Genomic DNA, 10,680 nt, shown 5'->3' with positions numbered 1-10,680 from the left:
CGGGCATGGCCCAGGACCCGGCACCCCCGGGTGCTCACGCTGTCCGTGTTGGAGGCGTTGAGGTCTACGCTTTTCTGGATCGCTGCTGGAACGGGCTCTCAGCGGCAGCTCCAGTATGGCCAGTGGCACTGCCCACAGCCACCGGCCAGGCCACGGCACCCGGCTTCGCCCTGCCAAAGGGCAGCTCCTCCGGGAGAAAGGCGATGCAAATCCCGCCCGGCTCTGCAGTGCCAGCTCGCTCCGGGAGTTCAAAGCCCTGCGCCGGCAGCGAGGGGAGCGGGAGCACTATGGGAAACCACCCACAGCCCTGAATGGAGTGCGGAGCAGATGGCAGAACAAACAGCACCGGGATTTCGGTTTCACATAATCTTTTGCCCTGCTCACTCCCACGTTTAACCTTTTCCTCCCACGGAGCAGACCTTTACTTGGAAAAGGCGACCAGGAGCACTGGAAGGGTTTCAGAGTGGCAGGTCGTGTTCTGCTCTGAACATCACCAAGGACAATACACAAGACTGCAGAGGATTATTTTTATTTTTCTTTTTAAAGATTCAGGCTAGTTTTGTGCTATTTTGTGCCCTTTTTGAAGTTTACAAGAATTTTTTTTTTTCTTTTTCTAGACCAGGGGAAGGTAATGCTGCTACGGCAGAGGGTTGCCTACGTGGCTGGCAGTAAGAACATTGACGGATGCCGTGTTGCCATGCCATGGCTGTGAGCGTGACTTGCGCTGAGCAGCAGCCGCGCAGGAGGGGTGCTCACGCTGGCCCTGCCAGCAGGGCTGCTGCAGGTACATGTTCTTCGGGGCACGTAGGGGGAAGAACAAAACAAACAAACAAACAAACAAGAGGAAAAAATTCAAACCCTGCACATTTTACAGGCTTCTCACACGCCAGAAAGCTCAGGGGTTTCTGTGGAATTTTGGGACAGAAACCACACACTGACTGGCTGACTCTGCAGGGCTGTGTGACAGCCCCGCGCCCCGTCGCAGAGGACACCGTCCCAGCCCAGCGCTGCCGCCATCCGGGGCTGTGTAAGGAGACGGGACAGGCACAGCCCGGGCAGGAATCCAGCCCTCCTCCAGAGCTGGGCACCTGCTGGGCCACATCCCATGTTCTGCTGGAAAATGCCACCATCCAGCTTGGGCATGAAATGCCCGAGGCACCACGGCACTTGCGGGCTCCCAGGATAATTAGGTTCAACATTTAAAGCGCCTGTCTCTATCAAAGCACCCACCGTGCACGTGCTGGATAGCAGGAAACAAGTTTGCCTCGCGTGTCAAGCGCTGTCAGCTCTCGGCTGCCGCTGGCCTCGTCACTACTGTTTTACAAGGTTATTTTACACCCGACTGGTGGAATTCACTCTTGCTCATGCGTTATAATCATTAGAAAGTCATCTAACCACCACCCACCCTGTATAGCACCAATATGACCGCTCCTTCATGGCCTTCTGCTTGGCACCAAGAGGTGGCGTGCCTGTGCTCCGGGGGCAGGACGGCACTGGGTGCATCCCAGCACGGCCACACTTCCCGCAGGCAGGCTGCTGGGACCTCGGGGAGCGCATCTGCCATGTTGGGAGAGGTGGGGACGCCCCGGGCTGGCGGGGGCACAGAGCAGCCGTGTCCACCAGAGGAGCAGGAGGGTCCAGCCGATGTGCCGGGAGGTCGGGTGCTGAGTGAGCTTTTGCAGAGTTAACGCTGCCCGCCCTGCACTGACTCCTCACTGGAGCCACGTGGCTGTACCTGTATTTTAGGAGTTTCCCATGGGCTCATCATAAAGCTTCACAATTAACGCTTAGAAATTAATTTCAACAGTCTGGGATTCTTCTGAAGACACTAACAGCTACAAGGAAGAAGCCAACCAGCCTATTAGCTCAGCACACTACAGGCTCTGCTTTCTCTCTAGCACTTCGATGAAGCTAAGTGCTTTTGTGCTTTTGCACTTTTGCTACTCTGCATTGCAAATTAAAAGCGCCAGCAAGAGCTCCTGGCGTTGGTGTCAGGCTGCAGAGCGGGCTGCCCGTAGCAGAGCTCCAGATACCATGCCTGGTCCCTGAGGTGCAATGCAGCACGGACAACTTCCCCGCGGTTAGACTGAACCCGGCCATCATTCCCCACAGACCCTGCTGGGTATAAGCCACATTTTATAAAAAAAAAAAAAATTCAAAAAAAAGACGGTATCCAAAAGCTGTAAGCAGGGTGTGGGGTTCCTGCTGTTACTCACCATGTGCTGAGCTGTGCAGAGACAAACAAAAGGGCAGGTTGGGTCACACACAGGAACTCCCTCAAGTGAAGTGCTGTCACAGGTCAGAATCATTAAAGGGATTAACATCCAGAGCACAAACTTCGGGCAGTGCCTACAGTGGCTCTCTGCAGGCAGGCTTCTCTGTGGTCCCCTACTGAATTAAACCAGCCATTTTAATAGGTTTAATTCTTAACTAACAGAAACGTGTAACGCACGTCAGCTCTCACACAAAATGGGTGAGCATCCAGAACGCATGAGAATGCCAGTTGGCGAGCATCAGTTACAGGCGGTAGCGCTAGAAACCTACCACAGGTCGGGCAGAAACAAATGGCCTGTTTGAAAGGAGACCTATTTGACAAGGAAAGCCAGGTTCTCTCTTCCTCATCTCATTTGACTAAAACAAATAGACCAAGCCCAGGCAGAGAAAAAAATCCAATGAAATGATCTTGTTAGTTCAGCAGTTGATTTTTAGACTTCCTACATTTGACTTCAAGTAAATCAGGATTTTCTTTTTTTAACTCTGTTTTCATTTAAGAACTTCAGTTTGTGACAGGATCATTGTCAAAAGTTTGAAGGTAACGTTTTTAAGTGCTCCCAATAACAGCAGTATTTATGAAGGAATTACACTAAACCTGAAAGCAAGTTGTTTCCAGCTGCGCCCGCTCTCCCCACACCACATCATGTCATTGCGAGGGTGACAGCTCGAGTCTGGTACAGAAAGCAGCCAGAGACACAGAAGTGAAACCCAGAAGTTTGTTTTCATTATCCAAACTGAATGAACAGAAGAAGTGAAATTATGTGAATAAATGCCATGCACTTGATCTTTTCTCCTTCCAGTGATTCTTGGGGGGGAGGGGTTTGGCTGCCCAATTGTAACAGGGTTCTCCCGTCCCACCCGGGGTTGGGTACCACCCTGCAGGTGAGACCCATGCTGCACCCCCTCACGATGGCAGCATGTGTGGGCAGAAAAGGACACAGCACCAGCACCAATTCCTTCAGCGAGACGCGCCAGATCAGATTTTTTGCTTGCCACAGCGAAACAGCTCACAAACTGCCATCTAACACCATTCTGCAACTCACATTTTTTGAGCTCTAACAACATCTCATTTTTTCCAAGTCAAAAAGAAACCCACTGGCTAGCTCAACACTCTTCGAGAAGTCTAATGAATAGATTGCTTTTTCCTTTAATGAGAAGACAGCTGGGCTCCTGCAACAGCACTGCAGCCTTTGCCCGTGGTTACAACGGATGTCCCTTCAGAAGGGAACCGTGTTGGGAGAAGGTGCAGCACCAGGAGATAACACCAACAGCTCCAGTAAGACCACTGGGAACACCCCTGTAAGCTGGGAACGCTGCCTTCTCCACCTCTCGGCCCTGCAAAGGTCTCACAGCAGAGCAGGAACGACTCAGAACCGGTAGGAGCAGCCAGGTGACGGGCGCAGCTCAGCAGGCACCTCCACTTCCCTCCGCCCTCTCCCCTCGAACCCAAGACGCTGCCGAGCTCTCGGGCGCCTCGAAGCGACCCACGACTGACGGGTTCTGCAGGCGTAGGCACACCGGGGCCCCGGCAGAACCTACAGCAATTACTGCATGTGAATCGTTAGATAGCGCAAGGCCTGTTGCATCCACCACCTGCCCGGGGAGTACGCCAACGCCGAAGATCTGAAAGCTGTCATGAGGATTAGACACAGCCTTGTACTTAATACCACCTACTCTCCTTCTGCATTTAAAGAAAGGAACAGCAGCGTCTTGCTTTCCTTTTCTGAGGCAGAAAAGGGGATGAGCAGCAGTTTTCAACTGAAATACAGGACTTCAGTGAGACAAACAGTCAGGCTGAAATGGAGAAAAAAATAAATTAAAAAAAATATCAGAAGCATCAGGGAAATGTAAGCTAGTCTAAACTGCCCTGAAATCAACGGGGCTCCAGTGATTTAAGCCGTGGTCTTCAATCCTCCATCGCCACGGTCCCATGGCAGCAGAGTGCAGCTTGGGGAGCGCAGTTCCGGCTGGGACGGGCAGATCCCCTGCCAGTCCCAGGGCAGGGAGCACGGGGCTCCGGCGCCCTAGGCTGCACCCACTGCTCTCAGGGTGGCTGAGCGGAGCACCCTTGGGTGCGGGCTGCCAGCAGAGGCTGCGCTGCTAAGCTGCACTGCAGTCTCCTGACTCAGTCTTTCAGCTTTCCTAAACTACCCCCAGTTCTTCTAGCTGTTAGGAAACCTACCCCAGCTTCAACCAGGCCAAGGAAGAGTGGCAGACACTCTCCAAGCTGTGCCTTGTAAAGGGTCAGGTTTATGCCAAAGGCTGATGTGACTTTATTCAAGGACGTTTCCAGACTGTTTTCTTCTCTTTTCCAGGGCACGCTGTAAAAATCAGCATAACGTCCTCTCTGCTATTGCTTTTGTGGGGCCTGCCAGGTCAGGTTACACTGGAAATCAAGAGACTGATATTTTATCTTTGTCCTGCTTGATATTGGGGAGACATCGAGACCCGCAGAAGGAGGTTTCCATTCAACAATTGACCTCTGTTTAGAGCGTTTCTTGCCCTGTCATTTGCCATGCTTTCCAACACACATCCCCCTAAGCATCCCACATTTTGGAAACTACCTTTGCTTCCCAGCATCAGCCAGCTCCCTCCCAGCTTCAGACACCGCAGCTACAGAAGCAGGCGCTATCCCTGTGGGAACTTAAGAGAGGAACTGAGCGTGACAGTCCCATCGTGGGGTCTTAATCCTTTCGCCGAGAGGAGCCAAGCCAGAGTTTAGAGAACTGGAAGTCAGAGAACAAGCAGACGTTTGTTCGGAGCGGGAGGCGCAAGGGGGAGGACCGCCAGCGCCTTCCCGCCTCCGCGGGACTTATTGTCCCTGAATGTCCCTTTTTGTCCTTCTCCCCGCATCTGCGGCCGGTCGGCACAACACCGCTCTGTCCGGCGCGGGGCGCAGCCCCCACCACACACCTCCCCCGGGGCCCGGTGGCTGGCAGAAGGAGAAGCAGGGTGGCCCGGCTGCCAGGCTGATCCTTCCCAGGAGGAAGTCTGCCGCCCGCCAGCTGCTCTTCCCACGAAGGGCGATAGCCTCGGGAAGGACAGAGCGGTGGGCTGGCGGGCAGCCCGACAGCAGGCTTGCTCTGTTTCACAGGCATCAGAGCCACCAGCGCTGCACAAACATCCGACTTGGAGACAGGAGCACGAAACCACTTTTTGAAAGCGTTAAGCCCAACACCCTCAAAAATTACAGCTGCTCAGTATTACTAATCTGAGAAGGGCTGAACTCTGTCACCTATTGCTCAGTCATTACCGTAACTCCTCTCAGAAACTCCAGTTTCAGTAAAAAAGCATGCATGTGTGAAAGAGAGACGCAGCAGCAAGTCTTGGCAGAGAAGAAACAAAGACTCTGTGGCTCTCTACAAGCAGGAACAGCTCTCGGAGGAGCCTGTCTGTACCCAGCTATGTCAGTAAACTCTGGAAAGCTTTGGCCTATAAAACCACCAGGTTATTTCCAGTCGCAGTGGTGAAGATTGGGCCTTTTGGACTGGATTTTCCCCTTAGGCTGGCTTACCCCTAGTTCTGACTGCAGGACTCTTCTGCAGCCAAGACCGGTATCCCACTGCCCTGGTGCTGCACAGCTCCTCGTTTCAGTTCAGCGCACCAGGAAGGTGGGTACAAAGCGATGCATCCAGGTAACCACCGAAACACTCGCTGCCTGAGTGCCATCACCCATCCGATCGAATAAGCAGAAGTTGGAGTTTTTTAAAATAAAAATACTTAACATTTATTCACCTTTGAAGTTACCATAGTAAAATTGTACACGCTATGAGTAACCCAGGAACGTTATTAAAAGCTACCAGAAACATAAGGCAATTTGTACAACCACTGAAGGAAACACACAGCATGTTGAAAATAAGAGTGAAATATTACTCAAACAAGACAACGCTTGATACGCACTAGAGTGACAAGAACCAGCATTAAGTTTTAAACAAAAATAAAGATGTCATGGCTACAAGTATTATACAGTGATAAATACTTCAAAAATATATTAAGATATATGGAATTCTCGTTTTGCCAAGGAAATCCAGAGAAATTCCAGCCTCCACTGGATTTCAATATACCAATTAAGGTTTAATATTTAAATTCCTTTCAGTAAGAACCAGTACTGCAGCCATTACTGTATCAATACTTATCTTCTTGTAGTGTAATGAAATCAGCCTTATGTCATATAAAGCCCCAATGCCTCTCGCATCACGGGCACGAATTGCTCTAAATCAACCAATGAGTTGCCTTTCAGTAACAAGTGCCGTGCACCGCATTTGAAGCCATAAACCATGTTAAATCACAGTCAACGTTCGCCCGCTTTACAGTATTAATGGAAGGCAGGTTGGAAGACTTGCCTCCCCGTAAATAAGACATCTCGAACAGAGGGTTTAGTAGCAAGTCCACCATAACGTTTTCATAGCATAACATTGAGCACTCAGAAGTTACAGTACACGAACCATGCTAAAGTTTAGGTTACACCTTCAAAAAGAAAGTCCAGAGGATGTTTGGAGACGACAGGTTTTGAACATGCACAAATGGTGGTTTAGTACACATTTGTTTGTGCTGTTACCGGGTAGCGAGTGAAGCAGTTTATAGCCAAGGATTTGGTGAGACAGCTTTCCGAGCCAGTTTAAAAATATAAACTTCTTCTTAGGGGGTCTGTTCTATAGAAAATAGAGTGAAATCTGGTAATTTGTCAGTTTTGAGAGTACTTTCCCATGGCAAGATCCATTCATCAGCCTACCGCACCACCAAGAGAAAAGCCAATCCTGCTATTCCAAACCCCGCTGCGGCCATGATCGCGTTGCTTATGGTGCTGCTCTGGTCTGCTGGCTGGGAGCCGTGTCTGCCGAAGAAGCGACAAAAGCCATCCTAAAAAAGCAAGAGAAAGGACATTAAGTTGGTCAGCTTACAATTAATCGGATTTCTTTTAACAAGTCTTTGAGCACAGTTTGGTTCACACTCCCAGCACAGCATTTATCAGCTGCAGAAGTCTCTATTTTAATCATGAAAGTCTAAGCCTGCTGCCTTGGGCACACAAAAATGCTTTGCGGGAGCCTTCGCACAAGGCGACTGAAAGCAGTACCTACAAACGTTTGTACGTTTTGCTCAACAGACAATTGCAAACTTCCTATCGAGCTGCTCAGCGTGTCGTTACGTTATTTTCACCCTTTTAGGCAAGTTTCTGGTGGGAGCTGCCAGCATTGTTCCCCCTCATTCAAGTTTGAGAAAGCACCTGAAACACAGGATATGGAAATTTCCACTTGAAAGACAGGAACCTGAGGTCGGTCCCATCTCGGTGGATGCGGGACTGATTACACACTCTCTTGGAAGGGCCAAGTGGACACTGCTCAGAGCTGACCTATGACAGAGCAAAGCTGGCAGCTGCTCTCCCAGATCGTTATTTGTGATAATCAGAAGTGGCAGCAACACAACTCCAGATGGTCACGTTTGAACTCTGCTCCACAGATGTCTATGTAAACAAGTTATACTCTTAATTTCTTCCGGAACTTTGTTCTTTACACTTTAATTTGTGTGAATACGCAATGCGATTTTGCCAAGTGACAGTGTAGGTCGTAGCCAAGCACCGTACTGTTCTGAGCAGTCAGATGGACCAGTGACCACTGGAAAACCAAATTCATTTTGGTCTCTGGAAAAGTCAACGAGAACAGTGGCTGCTTCCCCCCTCCCTTTCTATTTTTAGTGCTGATTTGTACTGGCATCAAATATTCCACTAGGACTGAAAAGAGGAAATGTGCTGTTCTGCGGGATAGCTGACATTTTGTTTGGAAACGCAGGCAGAGCTGCACAGATGCTTTAAAAGCCGTACTTTCAGCACGCATCTCAAGGGGCAGAAAAGCAATAGCAGCCATCGCTTTACATCACAGCCGCATTAAGGCTATCGCCCACACCTTCCCAAGGCCCCAACCTGACCAGTTTCGGGACAAGCAGGAACCAGAGCGGCAGGTCTCCCGGACGGGTGGCTTCACGCACCGGCGTGTTTAACAACGGGCACGTCGGTGTTTTGTGTTTACACTTGGGAGAAGACCTGTGCCAGCCTGCTCTCCAAAACCCAACTGCCTGAGAAGGTAAACCTTGCCCGCCGACAGGCCGGCACCATTACACCTATGTGTTCAGGAGGCTGCAGCCTGACAAAGCTGGCCGCCAGCACCTTCAGAGAACTGGCCAAGCCACAACCCCGGACACACGCGGGCACCTTAAACACGCCAGCGTGTGCCGCCGCACGTCTCTATGAACTAACCAGACCCGCAGACATCCTGCAGCCTTTCCCGCGGACCTCCCCGGGCCGCCGCACACGCCCATCACGGGTAGGTACACCAGCGCGTTTCCCAGGCAGTTTCCCCCCACCCCCCGGGTAAGCTGCGGCAACGGCGCCGGGGGGCTGCGCTGCTCTGCAGCCGGGGAGAAGGGGCCAGGCCTCCCAGCACCCACCCCAGGCCGGGCTCCCGGCTCCCCAACCTCGGTCTTCCCGGGGACGCGCGTCTGCACCGCGCCCGGGCCGACACCCCCCCCCCCCGCCCCCGCTCACCCATCCGCCGTGCGCCTCCAGCCACTCGCCCCGCTCCTCGGCCAGGTAGGCGGCCAGCGCGGCGGCCAGGCAGCGCGGCCCGTCGCTGCAGCCCCGCTCGGCCAGCGCGGCGGCCAGCGTGCCGGCGAAGACCACCAGCGCCAGCAGCCGGCCCCAGTTGAGGCCGCCGTCGGCCTCCAGCTGCGCCGCCACCCGCCCCAGCAGTGCCGCCGCCTCCCGCGGCTCGGCCCGCGCCAGCGGCGCGCAGGAGCGGAAGAAGGGCCGCTCCTGCCGCTCCAGCTCGGCCGCCGCCCGCCGCAGCGTGGCCGCCGTGGGGCTGGGGGGCAGCGCGGCGCCGCCGCTGCGGTGCTGGAAGTAGTCCTCCAGCAACAGCGCCGTCTCCTCCTTCAGCGAGCCCGGCATGGCGGCGGCCCACGGCGGCTGCGGCCCCGCATCAGCAGCTGCCGCCGACTAAGAGGCAGGGCGGCCCCTCCGCCCGGCCCGGCCCGGCCCAGCCCGCCCTGGGGCGCTGGAGAAGCGCTCCCCTCCCTCCGGGGCGGGGCCCGCCACGGTGAAAAGGCAAAGCCGGGCGGGGAGAAGCCGGCCCCGGGCCGGCGAGTCCCGCATCGCTGCCGGGCGGAGCGCGCCGCTTCCCCCGAGGGTCCGCCCGCGGAAGGCGCCGACTGCACAAAGCCCCAGGCTGCGCTTTTGCTCAAGCGGAACGCCGAGTTATCGGATGGTGACTGTACCTTTTTCATACGTAGTGGGGGGTTTTCCACATTAGGGGCCTGAGCCTGTATTCTTTGCATCAGAGATCCTTCAGATGTTCTAGGACTAGAGGTTGAGTACGTTTTGGATTTACAGAGCAAATGCAGCAACATTTGCTTTTTTGCTAGACATTTAGGCAAAATTTAGGATTAGGACCTACATGGTGCAAAGGCTGGGCCCTTCACGCTTGGTGGCGTAAAATAAAATGGCTGAGAAAATACCAGCCAAGTGGTGGCATCTGCACAGGGCACAGCACCAGGGAGACACCTGGCTAGAAGCCTCCCCTGCATCCCCGCTGTGCCCTTTGACCTGCGAGTACCATCAACTGCCTAACAAATCATCAAAACTCCTGTAAAAACCACACAAGATTTACGCTACACCCAACTTGTGCCTCCTGCACAGTGCCAATTTGCAGGCAGGGTTCAGTTGGTGGCCCAGTGCAAAGTGCGGCTGTGACCACACCGTCACCGCACAGCCCTGCGCCAGCGCTGGGAGAGGTGCTCCCGTGCCTGCCGGGGACTGGTCACACTCTCACCTCTCATCCCACAACGGGTCAGGGTGCCCCACTCACCAGCACAGAACTGCTCCACTTCATCTATCTTGAGTTACAGCTCTGTCTCCATTTTACATCCCTCTTACAAAAACTAAAAATAGATGGTTGGAATCCTATTGCAATTTCTCAGATCACTATCAAGAGTCATTCTTAAGGCAAACTCTTAGTTTTACATCCCCATATTTGACTTTTGTTTTAGTTTTAAGCAGAGAAATCTAGTCCATATTCATGTGCAAGAGCAGGAGCTGGAATTATCTTGACTTTTCACCAGTGCTTTACACAACATGCTTTTTTAACTAGTTTTCCTTACAATTGTTAATCCTGGAGAAGGAATTTCCTATTGCATTCCTCACAGCAGAGAGCAAGAGGGAGAGGCTGCTCTTTCTCTAGCAATATCCTTTTCCACCCTTCCTGTTTATATAGCATTTTTGTTTAACAGGATGGAGCTGTCTGACAGTGACTTTGCCGTAGCTATAGCTCCCTCGCCCTCCATACTTTTAACCTGGCTATAGCATGCTTGCATAGCCTTTCGGACTGCTTTTCCTTCACCTCCCAGCTTGAGCAGAGG

At 52.8% G+C, this 10,680-nt stretch overlaps 1 protein-coding gene across 1 annotated transcript; it reads right to left on the bottom strand.

The window, feature by feature from the left end:
• Positions 1-5,975: 5,975 nt before the first annotated feature.
• Positions 5,976-9,308, bottom strand: BCL2L10 (BCL2 like 10). The gene is made up of 2 exons (XM_075764988.1): positions 8,813-9,308; positions 5,976-7,134 (listed from the first exon to the last, which is right to left on the bottom strand). Exons 1-2 carry the CDS (start codon positions 9,212-9,214, stop codon positions 7,003-7,005), a joined length of 534 nt encoding a protein of 177 aa, XP_075621103.1. The 5' UTR covers positions 9,215-9,308; the 3' UTR covers positions 5,976-7,002.
• Between the last annotated feature and the right edge of the window lie 1,372 nt (positions 9,309-10,680).

The sequence above is a fragment of the Balearica regulorum genome, chromosome 12, assembly GCF_011004875.1.
Source record: "Balearica regulorum gibbericeps isolate bBalReg1 chromosome 12, bBalReg1.pri, whole genome shotgun sequence".
In the NCBI taxonomy this organism is placed as follows: domain Eukaryota; kingdom Metazoa; phylum Chordata; class Aves; order Gruiformes; family Gruidae; genus Balearica; species Balearica regulorum.
This window is presented reverse-complemented; position numbering and strand designations above follow the sequence as displayed.